At 37.7% G+C, this 21358-nt stretch overlaps 1 protein-coding gene across 2 annotated transcripts in view; it reads right to left on the bottom strand.

Moving 5' to 3' along the window:
* FBXL3 (F-box and leucine rich repeat protein 3) overlaps positions 1-21358 on the bottom strand; it is a 27184-nt gene extending 5826 nt beyond the window's left edge. The window contains exons 1-5 of one of the 2 annotated variants that reach the window (XM_087865061.1): positions 20912-21046; positions 16426-16774; positions 13534-13656; positions 9786-9957; positions 3047-3317 (exon numbers count right to left, since the gene is read on the bottom strand). In XM_087865061.1, the coding sequence (XP_087721187.1) occupies positions 3047-3317; positions 9786-9957; positions 13534-13656; positions 16426-16773 (914 nt within the window). In that variant the 5' untranslated portion in view covers position 16774; positions 20912-21046. Of the gene's footprint in view, positions 1-814; positions 3318-9785; positions 9958-13533; positions 13657-16425; positions 16775-20911 lie in introns of those variants that run through there. The other variant, XM_045810940.2, reaches the window with a different exon arrangement.

Below are 21358 nucleotides of genomic sequence, written 5' to 3'. Positions count from 1 at the left end.
TCACATCAACCCCTCCCATTTATCTATTCTAAGCTTTTCTGTAAATATAAAAATTTCTTTGAATGCAGTAAATCGATTTAATCTTTAGTCATGCCTGTTTTTTGTTTTTCTGATAGTATTGTTAAAACAGCCTAGATTACCAAGGGAAATTGAAGTTATTTTCTGGAAGCTGTTAAGACAGGAAATGAAAATAATTTCAATAGTTTAGCAACTATTCTCGTTTGGGACACCTGGGTGGCGCAGTCCATTAAGTGTCATACTCAGGTTGTGATCTCAAGGTTATGAGATCAAGCCCCATGTCAAGCCGAGTGGGCTCTGCACACAGCACGGAGTCCGCTAGGACTCTTTCTCCCTGTGCTCCAACACCCAGCTCTCTCTCTAAAATAAATAAAACTTAAAAAAAAAAAAAACACAACAAACTATTCTGATTGTATGGATTTATAGATGACATTTCCCTATGACAAGGCTACCTGGGTTTAAGGACTTTTAAGAATTCTATTTCAAAATAATCTGTTTTGTAAATTCTTATTCTAAAAGCAGAGTCTATTCTTTCTAATTTAACCATTTTCTTTATAAAGTTTGAAAAATAAATTTACATTTCCTATCACTTTAGTCATCAGGGCTTGTTTCAAGGATAGACTCCATTTGCCTCATCTAACCTTCAAAATAGTCATTCTACCATAAAGTTATTTAATATTAAACACTGTATTTATCAAATACAAATTTGAAACTAAAACCATAAATCTGTATATTTAACTTGTTGGAAAATCAAGTACATATCCTAGGGTAGTTTTTAAAAATTATAATAATACAACAGCATTAGTAACTATCTTTATTCTCAAATTGATAAAAGCATTTAACATATACTTTACAGTATAAACAAAGTAAGTGCTATGCATTTTACTTATAAAGTGACTTAAAGTATTTCAAGCATTATATAATTCAATTTGTACAAAAAAGTAAATTTCCAAATAAAGCTTTGGTTAGAACTGATTATGTACTGTCAAATCCATTTTCCAAAGTTGTTCAAGGAAAAAAAGTTTCATCCACTAACACAGGTATTTCTTGTACAAAGCTATTTACTGTTTAGTAAGAGGGGAAAATATTACAATAATTGCTTTTAATTTCCAAGTCTGGATCAGCCTTTTTTCTCATTTATATGTGGCCAGAATACCCTTTTGAAAAATAACCTTTTACTTTATTCCTAGGAAGGTAATCTATTTTAAAAATAGATTAGATCTGTAAGACTGTTAGTTTCCATAATTACCAAGATGCTTTCTAAAGTTTCAAGCATTAATATATTAGTCCGTTGGGTTAAATCATTTATAATTTCCCTTAGGAAGGTAATATCTACTAGCACTAGTGCTCAGTATCAAAGCTTATATAATACCTAAAAAAACTAAATATAGCCCAAAACTTAGTATTTTTACAGCAATGTATGGATTACCTTTATTCATATGAAAGTAATAAAAATGCTACCTAACTTAAATAATATAAAATAGCACTTTAACCAAATTAACAATCACAAAACTGCAGACATTTTTCTATTAAAATTTTCCAGTCCACTGAGCAATATTTACTCAAAAATATGATTATGAACTTAAATATATCCTCTTTTAAGTTTACTTGTTTATGCTGAACTCTACACTGGTGCTCCTTTTATGATTTTTGAAAGTTCTACTTATATAACTATTTAATTCCAAAATGGAAAAATGAGCCATCACTAAAATTCACTGGAGAATAATATTCTTTCATGGAAATAATTTATAAACATTTTAAAGTTCTACTTTTAATTACTTCAATTTGGCTTTTTTAAATAGATAAGCTTTTCATTTCAATTACTGTATAATACTTCAAAACTAGCTTAAACAAAGATAAAACCAAGGAGAACTGGTAAAGCATTCCTTACTTTACAATAGGATGCCTCAAAGTGTCACATACATAGTAACATCACAGAAGAGAATTTATATGGTTTAGCAGATTATAGAGAAAACCTGAAAGTTTATACAAAGTTAAACACTGCCTCCCTTCCTGTTGTTTTCTTTTAATTTGATCTTGGCTCTGTTTATTATCTTTCTATAATAACCACTTTGATATTTCCAGTTTTCTAAGAGATCCAAGTACTTACACACACCTGTTTGAACAGCTCTGTAACATATTCCAGAACATTCAACCAATCTCTTTCATTCGATATGATATAGCCTACATTTTTCTCACAAAATGCTCTGTCCTGAGCTATATTAAACACCTTATAACAGGTGTATGTATAACTGAAGACCCTAAAATGTCAAGTTTACATTTTTAAAAAATGCATAGAGAACATAACTTTGGAAAACCTATTAGTACTCACTTCTCAGATATTATAATATATAGGTTTTGTTTCTTTCAGACTGTTAAGCTTCATAACTGGTTATTAATTTCAGATCTGAACCACATTTAAAAAAAGTTTTTCTGAGCTTTGATTGCTATTAGGCTAAAGAAAGAGATGAAGTTTTCTGACCGAAACTGGTCCATGGGTCTTCCAATAAACAATCCTTACGTATTCAATGCAGGTATCAAATTTCCATGCCACAAAATAGAATTACATCAGAACTACAGGAAATAAACTCTTATTATAAATACAATATGCTTAATGTTAAGGTGCTTTTCACCATGCCCTACATCATTCAGTCTTTACCAAGTGGGCATCATGTCTGGAAACCACACCCTACCAAGATGCTTGGACACCTCCCAATGGATCTGCTCCAAACTATATTTTTGGTCAGGAATTAATACTTCTTCCATAATGGATAACTGAGACAGGCGGCCGCCACACATCTTCACAAACTCAACAAAGGCACTACATGAGACTTCACATTCCCCTAGTCCAATAGCTGACAAATTTTTACAACGTTCTGCAATGCGAATTAACTCTTCATCAAGTGGCCGTAATCCATTAGCACACACTACTAGTTCAACTAGCCTAGGGCATGTCATTCCCACACGGCCAAGCACATCTTTGCTTACTGATCTCCCAAAGTAAAGATGGGTGGCAGGTATTTCATACCGAAAGAATGGATCAAATTCCTCTTCATATAAAAAAAAATACATCACTAAGTTCACTTTTGGTGAATGTCTGATGAAAGCATCCCAGCTGCTTTTCTGAATAGTATGGAAGTGTGTCTGTCCAGGATTCTCACTGACTACATCAATGCGCAAATGTTCTAATCGGACATGTTTTTCAGAAGATAAAGCAAGCAGCAATTCATCACTTAACAAGTGGTAATTCAGGGCCAGTTCACGTAAGCCATGACATTGATCAGCCACACAAAGGATACCTTGAAAGAAAAAAGACATTATTTACAAATTTTTGTACCAGTTCATCATCTGTTCAAAAAATTTAAATCAAGTACATGTCTCACAATAAAGGTTTACCATGTTTCCCTATCACAAAGCTATACAATTTAAAATTTAGTTATATGGCTGGACAAGCAGAAAGTCACAAACATTTAAAAACCTATTACTAATTCTGTCTATAAGAAAATGAAACCAATTCTAAATCTGATACATTAAAAAGACATGAAAGCTCACTTAACAAATTATTAATAAATACAGCTGACCCTTGAACAATAGTGGGGTTAGGGGCACTGACCCCTGTACAGTTAAAAATCTGTGCATAACTTTTGACTCCTCAAACACTAATTGCCTACTGTTGACAGATGCCTTACTGATAACATAGCCAATTAATACATATTTTGTATGTTATACATGTATATATTGTGCTACATTCTTACAATAAAGTTAAAGAAAATACTAAGAAAATTGTAAAAGGAAATGTATTTATAGTATAAATCTGTATTTATTGAAAAAAATCCAGGTCTGTGGATCCACAAAGTTCAAACCCATGTTGCCAAAGTGTCAGCTGTATGTTAATATTCCATAACTCAGTAAAGTTTACCCCAGTAATGCATGGACAGTGTCATATTCTTTTAAAAACTGATCATTAACACCAAACTTACAGGTTAAGCCAAGAGAAATTATATGATCACTGCTACAGAGGCCAAAGGACATTTTTGGAAATTGAAAACTTAATCCTAATTAAAACGAAAAAAAGGTAAAGCAATATAAAAGAACCTATGTAACTAAGTAAAACATTTGACAAATTTTTAATTAAGATTTCTAACAGGTGAGTAACAGAGTTTTAACTGCTAATAGTGTATAATAAACTTATCGAATTTCCAAGAAAAAATACCAAGATACCACTAGATAAATGAGTCAAAGATAACTAACCAATTCACATTAATAGAAATATTAAATGTAACTAACATATTCTAACATATCCAGAAAGCAGTTCTATAAATGTTTCCCTATACTTAGGGCACTATGCTTCAGAACTACCCCAAACCCCTATCAGCAGGAGATCTTACTGAAGGTCAGTACCTGATCTCGGAAATGGCCTAGTATAAAAATTCAAACAGACAGCCTATACTACTTGATAAATGATCTATTCAAACCTTTATTTCTTGTGTTTAGAAATGAAGATAGGAACAAAACACATCATATTATCTACTATTTATTTTACAAGTATATGTCAGGTACTAGATATGTTATCCCATGAATCTTCAAAAAAAATCTAGAAAAGTAAGTGTTATTTCTATTTTGAAGTTGATGCAGCTAAAGACAGCAGAGCTGGAATTCAAACACAGACTGAGTGACTCTTAAGTTCATGTGCTTAACTATTGCTTGAGAAGTGACAAGACAGAGAGGCACCAATAAGCCAAAGCTTAATAGCAGTGGAAGGAGAATATAGGCAATAGAATCAGTGAAGAGATAAACTGAATCACCAGTATAAGAGTCACAAAACAGGGAATAAAAGACATCTGTGCTGGAGCGCCTAGGTTGCTCCTCAGTCAGTTAAGTGTCTGATTCTTGGTTTCAGCTCAGGTCGTGATCTCAGCGTCATGGGATCAAGCCCTGCATGGGGCTCCGTGCTCAGTGCAGTCTGCTTGTCTCTCTCCCTCTGCTCCTTCCCTCACTCCCCTCCCCTCTCTCTCTCTAATAAATAAAATCTTTTATTTATTATTGAGAGAGAGAGAGAGCACAAGCAGAGGGAGCAGCAGGCAGAGGGAGCAGCCCAATGCAGGACTCAATCCTGGGACCCTAGGATCATGACCTGAGCCAAAGGCAGATGCTTAACAAACTGAGCCATCCAGGTGTCCCTAAAATAAATAAAATCTCAAAAAAAAAAAAAAAAAAAAGATATCTGTGCTTCACTATTCAGCCACTGCAAAGTTTCTGTTTCTATAAGGTGTGTATATACTTTGAAATAAATCCTCATTACCCAAGATAATCTGATCTCTGTTCTTTACAATCTCATAAAGCCTAATATAAAAAGAAAACAAAGACACGGGGAATGGTAACCAAAGATGAAAATAAAAGAAACAGATATCATTTGGTAACAATAAAAGCAGTTGTGGCAGACTAAATCTAAAAGTGGTCCCTAAGATTCCACAACCTAACCCCCTGGAACCTGTAAATGTGATAATATACCACTCCCATGATTATGTTACATTATATAGCACAGTTGGCTTTAATAAGATTGTCCAGGCAGTTCTAATCTAATCATAAGCCCTTCAAAAGCTGAGTTTTCTCTGGCCAGTTGCAGAAAAGAAGTCAGACTCAGAGCTTCTCTGGCTAAGCAGACAAGCTAGCTGAGCAATGCCTATAGCTCCGACCTGCAGAACTGTGACACCACTAAATCAGTGTTGGTTTAACCTGCTAAATGTGTAGTTGTTAGTTATGCAACAATAGAAAACTCAGTCAAACAGTTACTATATGATTCAGTAATTCTACTCATAGGTATATATGCAAAAGAAATTAAGCCTTATGTCTACACAAAATCTTACATATGAGTTTTCACAGCAGCATTGTTCCTAACAGTCAAAAGGTGGAAACCCAAATATCCACCAAATAAACAATAGACAGATATGGTATATATCTAAACAAGGGGAATGTTATTTGGCAATAAAAAGAAATGAACACCGATATATGCTACAACTTGTATAGAAATTCATTATTGGTGGTATTATAAATTCACACAACTCATTTAGACGAAAAAACAGTAAAAAGCATAAAAAACATCCAGACCCTCTGACCTAGTTCTTCCACTTCATCATTTGTCCTATGGAAGAAATTACTAGAAGCAAATGGCTATGTGCCAAAATAGTTCATTTTTTAAATCACAGCAAAAATGTAGGAACAAGTATGCAACCTTATAAGGCAAATGATGACTTATCAACAACACAAAGTACTAACTAACTAACTGTTGATTAGCTCAGCTGATATTTAATAAGCGTCTTCATGTCAAGCACTGGTGCTAGGACAATAAAATACAACATGAACGAGACATCTTTATCCTAATAGAAGCAGCAGATAATGAAACAAGAATGCTCTGGGAGTGGTAACAAGGGAATCAAGGAAGATTTCCCAGAACTAACAGAGTGAGACATAAACAATTAGAAGGATCGAGTGAGGGCAAAAGGTGAGGGAAAAGGAAAGTGAATAGTATTTACTTTGTGAACACCCAGACATGGAAGAAAACAAGCCTTCTAAGAAATGAAGGGAGCTCAATACACAGGAATGCAAGTAAGGTAACATCTTTATGGATGAAGCCCAATAGACAGGCAAGGGCTAGATCATATGGGACTTGTCAGCCTCAGTAAGGAGTTGGGATCTTACCAAAAGCCTAGTGAGAAGCTTTGAAGAAAACTGGAGAAAAAAATCAGATTTGTATTTTAGAAAGATTACCCTGTCTGTAGCATGGAAATCACATTAAAGAGCAGGCTACAAGTTATATCAGGTTAAGAGGGTACTGCACAGGGGCATCTGGGTGGCTGAGCTGGTTAAGCACTTGACTCTTGACTTTGGCTCAGGTCATGATCTCAGGGTCATGAGACTGAGCCCCACATCAGGCTCCTCACTGAGTACAGAGTCTGCTTATCCCTCTCCCTCTCTCTGCTCCTCCTCCCCACCGCACTCATGCTCACATTCTGTCACTCTCTTGCTCTAAAGTAAATAAATCTCAAAAAAAAAAAAAAAAAGACGGCACTGCACAAAGATTATGGGGGCCTGACTAGAAGTAGAAAGTGGAGATGAAGAAAGGTACAGTGTCTTAGTTCAGGTTGCTTAACAGAATACCACAGATAGGGTGGCTTATGCAATAAACATTTATTCCTCACAGTTCTGGAGTCTGGAAGTCCAACATCAGGATGTTAATAGCAATGGTTGGGTTCTGATGAGGACCATAATTCTTGCTGGCTTGTGAACAGCCACCTTCTTGCTGTGTCGTCACATGGTGAAAAAGAGATCCTCTCTCTCCTGTCTCTTCTTATGAGGGCACTAATCCCATTTATGAGAGCTCTACCCTCAGGACCTAACTCTCCCAACCCAATTCCAAGTATCATCACATTGCAGCTTAGGGCTTCAGCAATATGAATGGGGGAAGGGGGCTCAACACAAATCTTCAGTCCACAGCGTAGAGATTCAAGGCATTCTTTCATGATGGAGTCACCATACTTTGGTGAGTGAAGGGATGTAGAAATGGTAGGAAGAATCAAGGATGTCTCTCAGGTCCCTGACAACTAGGATGGATGGTACCATTTACTGAGACAGCACAAAGGAAAAAGTGAGAGATTTGGATAGAGGGAAAAGAAAGCTCATTATTAATCTGTAGTACCAGGGAGACACTCCAGAGCAACTGGGCCATCAGCAGCTCAACACATAGCTCTGGAGTCCCAGAGCAACTTTAGGTAAGAAGTGTTAACATACAGAATGAAATTGAAGCCATAGATGGCCATGACATAGCCCAGAGTTTCCATAGTAAAACAAAAAGGACCCAGCACAGAACACAGTGAAACACCAAAATTTAAGGAATGAAAAGAGAAATCAGCAAAGAAATGGCAGGAACAGAGAGGAAGGAGGAAAATCAAGAGTACAGTATCAGAGTCAAGTTACTAGTATCGAATGGTGCCTAGAAATCAAGCAAGTAGACAATTATAAGCACTATATGAAATGGGAAAAAAGTTTGATAAAATATTTAGTGAAGAAAGAAAACAGCCCTTAATTTCAATTTAGAGAAAACATAGTCCCAATATGCAAAATATGGATAGAAAGAAAATATGCAAATATGTTAAATTTTAAGTTGAAATCCTCTACAGTTATACTCTTAAATTTAAAAGTATTACAAATACTCTCTTTCATTTCCCTTCCCTTCCTGAACAACTTGCCCAAAAGCCATTAGGTGAGACCATGCAAGTTTATACATACTATCAGAATTGATGTATATATTTAATAAAAGTAAATGAAAAGGAGATGGACCAGGATAAAGAGAATAATGAACTCATAGTCTCACAGAGAAACCAGAGACGCAAAGACTCTTCTATAGTATGAGAAGTGCTCTAAGTTATGTTCAGAGAGCTACGGAAACAACACATGGGGGATCTAAACCAAAGAGGAGGAAATAAGAACAAAACTGGATCATCTGAGCCGAATTCTGAAGGCTGGCCTGGAGTTAGCTAGATGAAGAAGTGGGGGGGAAATGGTATTCTACAAAGTACAGTGTACTAACCACACACACAGGGACTAAGAACCATAGTTATGTAGGACTCAAGTAAAAGCAGCACGTGAGTGAATAGCAAGCAAGATTAAAGAGACAGGAGGAGGTCAGGATACAAAGGACCTTATACACTATGAAGCTATGAAATATGGACCACACTCTCACAGCAAATCTAAACAGTAGATAGAAAATGTGACCAAGGTCACATCAGAAGTAAGTGCCAAAGGTCCAATCTTCTTAAATTCTATTTTATTTAGATTATCACTTTCAGTAATTACGCAGAAGTGGCAGAAGCAGCTAGGGCAATACTGGAATAGATGTAGCCATTCCCATCACCAAGACCCTCCATGCAGGGCACATGGACAATGAATTAAGTAATCTCCACCCAAGAGGAAATCATTTTCTTGGGGGAAGGCCAGGCTTTAGTTATAGCAAGAAGGTGGGAAGTATTCTGTAAAGAGATCAAGGATTTAACACTGTGTTTTAAAAACAGGTTTCCCAAATAACACAGCTAAAAGACTGGGAGGAATGTCAATAGCGGGAGGATGTGTCTGAAGTGAAGCGTCAGAGAGTAGTAATACCAAGTGCGAGTTTATACTTACTTTACAATATGAACCATTTGGAATTTAAATGATTTCAAACTGAATAATGTAGTAATGCTTAGAAAATTCTATAAAAGAAAAGTTGGAAAGAGCTTTCATAATGCTATTCCCCATTCGATGGGCTCTCGACTCCAAAATTCAACTTAGGGAAAGGGTTATCTTGTAAAATATAAGGTGGCAACTTTAGCACAACTCTCCTCCCTCTACACAGCGAGAAGAAGAGCAATTATGAAATTGCTCTGATTCAAAACCTACCCTGCTGGCTCAACTATAATTAGAGAAAATTCTATCTTACCTGCAGGGGCACCTCAGGCAGATCTAATACTGTCTTTTTTTTTTTTTTAATCCATTTTCTTGCACAGGTTGGACACAAGTTGCCAAATAAGAGTAGAAAATAAGTTGAAAGTAAGTTTCTAGGCTAGGAATGCTATAGAATTTATGATATTGTGTTATGACATTAAAATTATGTTTATGCAAAAGAAATGAAATAATCATAATAACCCATCCACGAGGTTAATGATCAGTTTTTAATTTGATAAATACATCAATACATTTTACTAACATTTTATCTGGCAAAAAACATAACATACCTGCTGGAGAGACATGAGGACAGCTGCTCATTTTCAGCAGCTTGAGTGTATCGCTGTTGTTGGCCACTAGTACTTTGAGGGATGGATCATCTACTGGGGTATCATCTATTTTAAGCGAGGACAAGGATTTGGAGTTTACAAACACTACTGTCAGTGCAGAAATAAAGTGAGACTGAAAAGCAAAAAAATTAGAAGTTGCAATTTTCACAAATGAGAATTGAGGGGTGTTCATATAATTCACATATGGTTCATCTGAACCCTAATGATATATTCCATAACTGTTTTAGGGGGAGCATCCCTCCACTCTGTTGTTGGGGATACGGTAAAAAAGAGAGGTGACTATTTGCTATCGTTGAGGAAAATCTTTTTACCTGTAGAAGAGATTTCAAGCCTCAGGGTGAGTGTCTCTAAATCACAATCATTGGTAAGTAAAAAGGCAAATTACAGAATCCAGAATGAGAATACCTCTCAGATACTTCATATCACCTTGTCTGGAAACCCTACTCCAGTGTTTTATAACATTGAACTACATTCTTTTTTGGTCTTATAGTAATGACTATTAAAATAGTAATAATTATTAGCATAATCATTAAAAAGCATAATAAAAATCAACTCAGAAGCTATGAAAGACTCACTGGGAATATAAAACTCATAAAAAATCTGATTCTAAAATAAGGAAAACCATACCTAAATAAAATTCCAAGTTTAAAACTCCTTTAAATATGTTAAATTATCTACAATATTTTCAAGCCATTTTATTCTAATGTATTTTCCCACAAATGTACCAATTATTATTATTGCATTTATTATATACATGTAATTATCTGTTGGGCACAGAATCTGACCTAAAGGAGCCACTGTAGGATAGCAGGAATGAAAGCATGGTCAGACTATGTAACTTGGAATCAGCTAAAACCAATGGACAAAGAATCCAGGAGTAGGAAAGAGAGGTAAACATATGCTCCAACATCTTCCTCTACATAACCATCCTCACCCTCCATTTAGCTTTATAAATTCACGACAGCAGTTAAAAGGAATGAGGGCAGGCTAACAGCCAAGAAAGTACAATGAAACACCATTTTTGTGGTCACATTCCCTAACTTTATTTTCCCCTACAATTAAATAAGTGGTTAACTAATTAAATTTTGACCTATTTAAATGTTAATATCTGGGGCGCCTGGGTGGCTCAATCGGTTAAGTGTCTGCCTTCGGCTCAGGTCATGATCTCAGGATCTTGGGATCGAGCCCCGCATCGGGCTCCCTGCTCATCAGGTGAACCTATTTCTCTCTCTCCCTCTGCTGTTCCCCCTGCTTGTGCTCTCACGCTGTCAAATAAATAAAATCTTAAAAAAATAATAAAATAAATGTTAGTATCTTCCTTCTAATACATTTTTTTTTAAAGATTTTATTTATTTTTTGGACAGAGTGAGAGACAGCCAGTGAGAGAGGGAACACAAGCAGGGGGAGTGGGAGAGGAAGAAGCAGGCTCATAGTGGAGGAGCCTGATGTGGGCCTGGATCCCATAACGCTGGGATCACGCCCTGAGCCGAAGGCAGACGCTTAACGATTGCGCCACCCAGGCGCCCCATCTTCCTCCTAATACTCTGACATCAAACTCAATTATATCTTGTACAGTCACATGTCATTAGTATACTCATGACTGTATCACTGCCTTTTTCCCATTTCCCTCCGATTTACCTCTGGTCAAATACACTTCTTTCATGTTCTCTTCAGTTCTCCCAGGATTTCCAACATATAGCAACACCCTATTTCAATCTTCTACAAGAGCCAAAATGGGGGTGGGGGTGGGTGGGTGGGGGGAGAACAATATAAGCATCTTAGACCCATTTAATTAGGGAAGGAAGCCATCCTACTAGATGCATCATAGTATCCAAAGAAAAAACTACGAAAGTATAGTACTAGTACTAGATATGTATAATGATAATCCTGAGTAATAAGAAAAAAGGAAATTAAATTTGTTCAGCGTACCTTTTAATATGGTATGTTTTATACTATATATTTGTTTTTTAACTATGCTATGTACATAGAAAATAAATTCAGAACATATCATTTCCCATATAAGTTAGTGCTCTGACTTAATCAGAATCTCCTGGATTGCTCATAGGAGGGGAAAATTCAGCATAGGGAAAGTAATCCAAAACCTCAAAGTTTCTTAGGTGATTTTCATGCACATTAAGTATGAGAACCACAGTGCTCTGACTCACGTACTTAGAATCTTAAAATGTTGAACAGAGTATCTTACCCATTTCCCTTATCTTACATGAGGAAAACATTTTATCTCAAATATATGTAAAGAATGTTTTAAAAAATCAATTAAGGGGCACGAGGGGACTCAGGTCATGATCTTAGGGTCATGAGATCAAGCCCCACGTTGGGCTCCACATTAGGCATGGAGCCTGCTTGGGATTCTCTCTCTCCCTCTCCCTCTGACCCTGGCTGCTCTCCTGCTCACTCTCTCTCTCTCTCAAAAAATAAAATTAAGACTTTGTAATCAACTGGTGATACATTTGTTACTGATATTCCATTCCATCACCACCTGGGTTATAACACACACTCAATTTAATACTATTTCTTACTGAATCATCCTAGTAAATTAAACTGTTAGGTGTATTAAATGGGTATTTGTATTTTAGTTTGCAGTGTACTCTGAAAAAAAACTTTCAAATTATTGTTGGATGCTAACCCCTAACATACTCAGGGGCCTTTATCAATTGCCTTTCAAAAATGCACACTTGGGGCACCTAACTGGCTTAGTCAGTTGGGCATCTGATTCTTGATTTCAGCTCAGGTAATGATCTCAGGGTCATGACATCGAGCTCCACACTGGGCTCTGCACTGGGTGGGGAGTCTTCTTGGGATGCTCTCTCTCCCCCCTCCCATTGCCCCTCCTTCCCACTTGAGTGTGCTCTCTCTCTAAATTAAATAAATAGGGGCACCTAGGTGGCTCAGTTGGTTGAGAGTCTGCCTTTGGCTCAGATCGTGAGCCCCAGGTTGTGGGACTGAGCCCCGCATCAGGCTCCCTGATCAGTGGGGAGCCTGCTTCTCCCTCTCCCTCTGCCTGCTGTTCCCCCTGGCTTGTGCTCTATCAAATAAAATCTTTAAAAAATATAAATAAAAATTAAAAAATAAACTAAATAAATCTACACTATTTTTCTATTTTAAAAGACTAGTTATTAGAGACACCATCTAATTACATGCAGGATTATGTTAGAACATATATATGAATATAAACAGTTCAAACTTCACCAAAAAAAATTTTTTTTTCTTCTTTAAAATCTATGAATCCAAGTGGCACTAATTTTTGCTCAAGAATATATCTTTACACATTTACCAGAAGATTTTATAAGTAAGCTATACCTGTTCTCACTACTGGCACTGTCTACTTTTCTTTGACTGTAATTTCACCAATCTGCTCTGAAAGTCCAAAAAGGGGCTGCTATGTCTTTTTTCTAATATGCTTGTTTCTCAGCTTTACTTAGTCTCTTTTAGTATGTCCTGCTGAACCCTCTGCAAATTCATTCACTCTAACTTTTCCCATCAAAAAGCACAAGGTGATCAGAAAAAGGAAAAGCTTTTTAAAAAAATCTTATTGCCTAACAATCTAAATAGTAACTAGTTTTCCATTGCATATACTACTTTTCTTATACTCCCCACTGTCACTACAAGAAATGGGCAGGGCTTCATTCAATTTCTCCATAACTGCCAATAACACAAAACCAGCAGATACCTTTGGTAAATCCATAAAGCTTGGCCGAGCCGTTGAAATAAGTCCAAGTGTTTTTAAAGAGCAATTTACCAGTTGCGATAATATATCACAAGCTGCTTCAGCTGATTCTTTGCTGCTGTCCACCTTAAAAAAGAACACATCATTTAGTCATTCATACATTTACATTTCTCTGTGTAATCTTAATTTTACAAAAGCAAGAAACAGTTATTAGTTTATTACATTACAAAGAATTAGTATTTATTCTTTCAATCATACACCCTCACATACAATGTTAGCCTTTTCTGAGTCTCCCTGAAAAATTTTAAGTGCAATTGTCAAGACTTAAATTTTGTTAATGATACAATAAATACTTAATGTTGAAAGGACTTGGATTTTAAGTTGATTTATTCCAAACTGACTGTATAATATATAACCTAATGGAACACATGAATTTATAACCTCTGAAAAAACAATAGTGGATCTGATTCTATCATGCAAATACAGTGTCTATGGTACACATGTTCCAAGGCACCAGGAAGTGAATGAATATTTACTCAAAATGTTCAAATTAATCACAACCTGGGATTCATCATTAATGATATTAATGGAAAGATGAATGTGAAGTAAAATGAGGACATCTGACCAGTCAAGCATGAAAATCTGAACCAAATGAGAAGTAGCTGCTCCCACACATGAACATTTCCTGGGGGAAGAGTAATATGGACAAAAACTCCTGTAGGATATGAGAAGGAGCTCTTCTATCAAAGAGGAAGTTGTTCCCTGGGCTAAAAAACATCTTAAAAGAGAATAGTTAAAAGTAATATTACTTTCATTTCCAGATTGATGTACATTACCTTAACCCAAAAATGTTCTGAAGAGCTGGTTGTAAAACTGGTGGACTGTTCCAGAGCTATTTATAATACTTTTCTTTGGCTAAGTATTTTTACACAAGTGGTTCCTAATGCTCCCTAGACCAGCAGCATCGACATCACGTGGGAACCAGTTAGAAAGGCAAATTCTCATGCCCAACCCAGATCATTTCAATCAGAAACTCTGGGGGTGGGACCCACAAATCTGTCTCAACAAGCACTCCAGGTGTTTATTATGTACATAAAGTTTGAGAACCACTGTTCTATACTCATAATTGACTATGAGCCTGTCTGGCCTAGTTAGTGATAAACTGAACACAAATATAATCAGGAGAGCTCAGATGAATCTTACGGTATGGCTCTTTTGGTAAATCAGGAATTATTTTCTCAGGAAAATAAAAACGTTTAAACTTATAGGACAGATGGTTTTGTGAGGGTTATACAAGTCGGATACAGCTGAATTGTGTCACATGGCTGTAAAAGAGTAACACTGACCCAGCCAATCCCCTGGATGGAAGTAGTCTTTAGAACTATGAGATTAAGGTATTATGCTCATCTTTTTCTCAAATTTACCATTAGACTACTCTTAGACAACGCAAAGATGACTGAAACCAAAGGAAGGCTCTTGAAGTTTCTTCATGGGGAGGTGGGGGGAGGGACAACACTCGAGGAGTTCCCGGATTTGTTTGATTCTCTCACCATTCCCTCACCCTGATCCTCAGTTAGGGTTGCCAGATAACATACAGGACATCTGTTTAAGTAATGAATGCATGAAAAACATTTACTCTAAAAATTATTTGCTAATTATCTAAAATCAAAATTCAATTAATAGGCATCCTCTATTTTTATTTGCTAAACCTAGCAATCCTACCCCCAGTGGCCTAAGTGCCTTTGCGCGTTTTTCTGGGAAGATGGCCAAATGCACCCAACCATTCCCATCACCAGCTCTCTACTCTTCAGACACATATGGAAGAATAAGCAGGTATCTTCATCTAAGAAGGAATGACACCCTTGAGAGCAATCAAGACTAGTTTTGGCAAAGAACTCTGGGTTAAGAACCATTGCTTTATCTAGGTTTAATATGACCTATTTAACAACTGCTACTTCTGGGTAATCAGGTATTCCTTGTGTTACTTTTCAACAACTGTCAGGTATGTTAAAGGTTTAGTAAATATGTCTACATTCCATTACTCACCCTCAGAACAAAACATCATAAGCCTCTGTACTCCTATAAACCACTATGATTCCTTCAACTATTCTAGATATCTCAAAAGGCGACCCCACTTCATTTCTCTCATCACTGCATGAATTCCAGTATGTCCCTTCTGGCAATGAAAAGAAACTGCTCTCTTCGGCATTCTTCCACACACCTTTTCCTATTTCTCTCTGAAATATATTCATTTAACCTTTTACATAATATTTCTGTATCTCCTTTATCTATGAAGACCCCGTATCATAAAGCCATCAATAAGCAGAATTCAATCCCTATTAAATAGTAGTAGCAATTATGTTTTAGTCAATCATAATCTCATTTTTTATTGTATATTTCTTTTTCTTAAAATTTACAATAATTCAATGTGCCTGAGAGCTTTGGTAAATGATTTATGCTTATTTAATAGTTGCTTCTCTTCTTTTAATTATGATTCAATGGAGTAATTTAGCTCAAATATAATTATTTCTGACAGCTTCTACTGTATGCAGTAATTCTCAATCTTTTTTTTTTTTTTTTAAAGATTTTATTTATTTATTTGACAGAGGGACAGCCAGCGAGAGAGGGAACACAGCAGGGGAGTGGGAGAGGAAGAAGCAGGCTCCCAGCGGAGGAGCCCGATGTGGGACTCGATCCCGGAACGCCAGGATCACGCCCTGAGCCGAAGGCAGACGCTTAACGACGGCGCTACCCAGGTGCCCCAGTAATTCTCAATCTTTAAGAACTTTCTCTAAAAAGGCAATACTTTAAAGACAGGGGAACACATACTGGTTTAGGACAAAAAAGCCAAAACAAAATAAGCTTTATTTTTTAAAAGAAGGATTTAAGTATTACCTTGAAGCTGACATATTGCAGATGGTTTGAATGTCTTTTAATAATCTGTTTGATCAACTCTGGATGTGTAGCTTTCAAGTAAGATGTAGCCGGCTGATTCAGTTCAAATTCAAAACATCTCCACAAGTCAGGCATGTGAAATACCTGGTTCCAGTTGCGGCAAACTTGTGACGCATGAGCCCGGTCAAGAAGAGGCAAATACTTAAATACTTGGAGAACAATGTCCTGAAGGAGATTACCCCAATCACAAGTCTGAGAATGCTCATTTGTAGTCCTCAGTTTCTTAGAATTCTCTGTAGTAGCTTCTTCTGATGAATTATGGTCACTATCTCTTCCTCCTCGTTTCATCCTATTCAGAAAAATGCATCATTTTTTTCATACTTAACTTTTGAATAAAAATAAATCCAATACTCATTCTGTCACTAAGATGCATACATATGTTTATAAACAGAAACACAAACATGCAGAAAGAACTGGGCCAGTAATTCAAGGAGAATATCAAAACAAAATATAAAGAAAAATGCCAGTGGAGACCAACTGTTATTTTACAAATGCTATACAGGTGTTTTTAAACATTTGTGTTTATGCTGTACTACTTGGGGGAGGGGAAGTATCATGATTTTGAAACTAAACCAAGAATTGTATTTCAAAAATTGTAGTCAACGAAAATGAATATAAAAAAGAATCTACAGTGACACTTTCCTAAAGGTTTCTTGAAAGTCATCTAAGGATATCTGCTATATATGAGTTCTTAAATTCAAGGAGACCACAGTCCCAAAAACCTCTGGAGGGGATTTGAATTAAGTAGCCAACAGATCTTTCCACACTGAATAGTCTGTGATACGCATTACTGTCAGACCCAATCTCTGCTTAAATAAGCAAATCCATCCCTACAATGCACTGTTTGGTCCAAAATGTGGCTTCTTCTAATACATCAGGTACTATTGCAATGTTTACCTTAAGTTGTATTTTTTTTGAACTAGGTATGTATTTATTCTGTGTATATGTACTACCTTCATTCCATTTGTTTCTTTGAAACAGTGTTTGCTGCAAAATAGTAGCATGGTTAAGAGAATGGGCTCTGAAATCAAGCTCCCTGGGTTTTGAGCTGTGGCTCTACCTCTCATTGGTTATGTGGCCTTGAACAAATTGACCTTCCTGTGCGCTTCAGTTTGTGAAGTGGGGATAACAACACACAGGGTTGTTTTGAGGAATTAAATAGTATTAGGATTTGAAAGAAGATACAGAATGTTGAGCTCAGGTATAGGAAACCAGTCCAGCATTAAAGACATTACAGTGTATGACACAGAAATGAAGTATGTGTGAGAAAGTGCAAGAACACATACTTATGTATGAGAAACACACACTGGAAGTAGATACACCACATTAATGTAACTATAATAAGTGAGTGGGATTATATTGTATTGTATTAATAATATAGTAATGGGATTATAATAGTGGTGGCATTATAGGTGAATTTTGTTTTGCCAATATTATGCCTTTCTCTTTATTATACACATTTCTTTTAATGTCAATGAATCACATTGTAATTAGATAAAAAGGTCTTGTTTTGATTTGTTATTTGGAAAAGTACCACAGGCTCCAAACTAAAGGGGGTAATTGTAGACCAATCACTAGTACCCCTATTTAGGCCTGCAACACTTTTATCTTTAGAGAATAGCTCTGGCAGAGTAGTGGTTTGGATTTGGAGTCACAGCTTTTGGAAAGAATGGCTTGTGGCTCCAACTTCATTCTTCTGGCATATGAGTGTATAAAAATTTGATTCCTGTGTGGGATGAAGGATGTGCATATGCATGACTCTTACCCAAATATGTCTCTGTAGACTCTCTCTATCCAGCAGCTAGCAAAACTTGTGAAAGAGGACTAGGGGCTGGAAGGAAACAGAATGGCAAAGCCCCCTGGCCTTCATGCCATTAAAATCTGCCCAGGAGGTCTTAGCACATGTGCAATAAAATGAACTACAGTCCTCACTGATCCTACTTCCAACAATGTGAGTTAAAGTAAACGACTAGTAAAGGGAGAGGAAAGGAGAAAACAGAATGACAGAGGTGATAGCAAGAGAGAAGTTTCATGGAAGATTAAAACTTGCGTGTGATGTAAGAATACATTTTTTAATGTGTTTAGAGAAAAGGTAGTATAATCTACAATATAATCTTTAATATAAAAAAAAAAACCTGTTCTAGTAATAATGTCCCACTAGAGGTTGAGGTAACACCGTCATTATGACCCATTTTTCGATTCTACCTTATCCTGAAGGCTTACTTTAATTTTAGCATAGAAAATTTGGGTCAAAGAACAAAGAGTCAGCTACCCAGCAAACTCATAACTTGGCTTATAATTTCTCTTTTGACCTTCTAAAACTACTCATAATTTTGAGATGCAGAGATTCAAAAAAAGAATGAAGCTGTCTTTATAATTTTTACTCCTTATTATAAAATGTTGATTGCCTGTTTCTGGAGAAAATCTTCTAAAACCATAATTATTCAACTTACAGATGGAATGATTCATTTTACTTTAGAATATAGGGATATATAAACAAAAATAAAATGACAGCCTTATTTACACAATTATCTTTGCTAATACTTTCCTGATGCTAACAATAAATACTTTTCTTTGTCAATTTAAATAAAGTATGTTTCAATACCGTTCCAAGTTGAGGGGAGAAAAAAGGTGACATATAAAAATGACATATGCAACACTGAGGAATAATATCTCTTGGTCTAGATATAAGACTGTATGATCACCAAAGTATATTTTAAGCACTTACTGGTTTATGAATAGCTGAACAAAAGTCTACAAGTTGTCATATGTAATATGACTGTAATATGTCAGAATTATAGCATATATAGCAACAGAAAAAAATGCAAGGCCAAATGCTGATAAAAATGGTTCTCTGTATTATTCTCATTCATGTATTAAAAAAAAGAACACTGTAGGCACCTAATAAAATTGTTAAACATCAATTTTTTCCAAGATGTTCTCATTTATTCATGAAAAATTTATATTGCTTCCAAAAGTATTAAATCTATTTACACATGAAGCTCTGCTGTATAGAAAGTTAAACAATTCAGAGCATCCACCAGTCTAAAAAATTTATGTCAATGGAGTATCTATCTCCTACTTTTAGTCAAAGTGAGAACACCCCTTACATTCCAACAGGACGAGTGCAGAGGAGGAAACTGGACAATAAATGTCAATGAGACTGCAGAGCACCAAAATCAGGATTCTTCAGGGCTCCAGCAGTTCCATGTCAAACTGCAACTTCTCCAGGCCCCAAATAATTCATGCAACTTAAGCCCCAAGAATATCTGGTAGGGACCGATATTACCATGATGCACCAAAGGAAAAAAAAAAAACACTAATGAGGAAAAACTACAGACTAGTTGGGCAGCACAGGGAGTTACTGAACTCTTAACATTTCCATACACTCTGAAAGAAGCAATAAACCGGTTCATTAGAAGAGCTGACCAGAACACTCAGCTGTGTGTCCACCATTTGTATTAAGCACTTTTCGTAAACTGTGCATGTAGTAATTTTAAAAAGCCATTTGTACTGGGCTTTAAGCCTGTTTTGGCAACACATTCCCTTTCCGTTTGTGTTCTGCTTCGACTAATATCAAAATTAATTTGCATTCTTCAGCTGGAATACAAGAAAAAAAAAAAACAGTGGGAAGAGAGTAATTCTCAAAACTTCATGGTAGGAAGAGTGTGGTGGTGAAAATGTGTGTAGCGGTTATTTGTAGAAAACTCGGAGTGGATGGCATATTTATAAATATTTCAAAAGAAGGAGAAAAAAGACCCTAATGAAAAGATCTGGGCCACTGGATTGGATATCATCAGCAACAAAATAAAGGTAATCTAACCTCTTAGCTTGGAGATGCAGGTCAATCATTTAATAGGCTGCTTCCTGATCTCTGCAACTCCACCTGAAACGCTGCCCACGCCTAAGGTAGGCGCGAAGCTGCTCATCACAAGTTGGCCAAGTTTTCCACTCACTTGGCTACGGGGGCCGGAGTGTTCCCTCCTCCTGCACCACCTACCCTGATTGGCTCTCCCTGACGTTTCTCACGCGCTCTACACTGGGCAGTCTGTTTTGACATCTTAACGCCTCCCGTTTTTCAAGCTACACGCACTGGCACAGCCCACGCCGGGACGAGCCTGGCACAGCGCAAGCTCTATGGTGCCTGTCACCAATCCCGGCCAAGGGTAATAATACCCGGCGACAGCGGCCCCGAGCCCGCACACGCACCACGCCTTGTTGACATGTTTTGAAGCAGGCATCGCGGGGAAACGCCCCCAAGCAGGCTCCAAGGTTTGGGCGCCGCGCCCAGCCCGACGCTCCCGAGGGGCGCCCAGCACGCGCCCGGAGCCCGCGCTTCCTACCCACCCTGCCGCCCACGAAGGTCGGCGGACCTACACCAGCCCCGCCGTCTCAGGGGGCCCTGGCCCTGCCCCTCCACCGTTACCTGCTGCCGGGGGCGGCTTCCCCCACACACCACCCCGGGCTCCGGGGACGGCGGCGGCGGCTGGTCCCGCGGCTCTCACATGAGGCCCCCCGGGAGCCCCGCTTCGCGCTCCCGCCGCCGCGGCCCCCCGCGCTCCGCCCGCATCCGAGGCTCTGGTCCCGCGGCGGGCGCCAACGCGGCTCCACCTTTGCGGCTCTGGCTGCTCCAGGAGACGCCTCCCTTCTCAGTAGCACGCGGTCCGCGTCCTTCTTCCGGGACCCCCTGTCGCCGCAAAAGACTCCTTCAGCGAGCCGCGGCCACCGCGTAGGACCCCACCGCTTCGGCCCAGACAGCGACTCCAAAATGGCGCCCGGGGCTCGCGGCCGCGCGCTTTCCCCGGCGCGTCTCCGCCGGAGGGGGCGGGAGAGGGCCGCGCCCGGCGGGAGCGCGCACCGTCGGTGCAGCTGG

This window comes from Ursus americanus, chromosome 10 (assembly GCF_024610735.1).
Source record: "Ursus americanus isolate L20-20 chromosome 10, mUrsAme1.1.p, whole genome shotgun sequence".
Classification (NCBI taxonomy): Eukaryota; Metazoa; Chordata; class Mammalia; order Carnivora; family Ursidae; genus Ursus; species Ursus americanus.
Note: the sequence above shows the minus strand (reverse complement) of the source record. Positions and strands in the feature narration are given on the sequence as shown.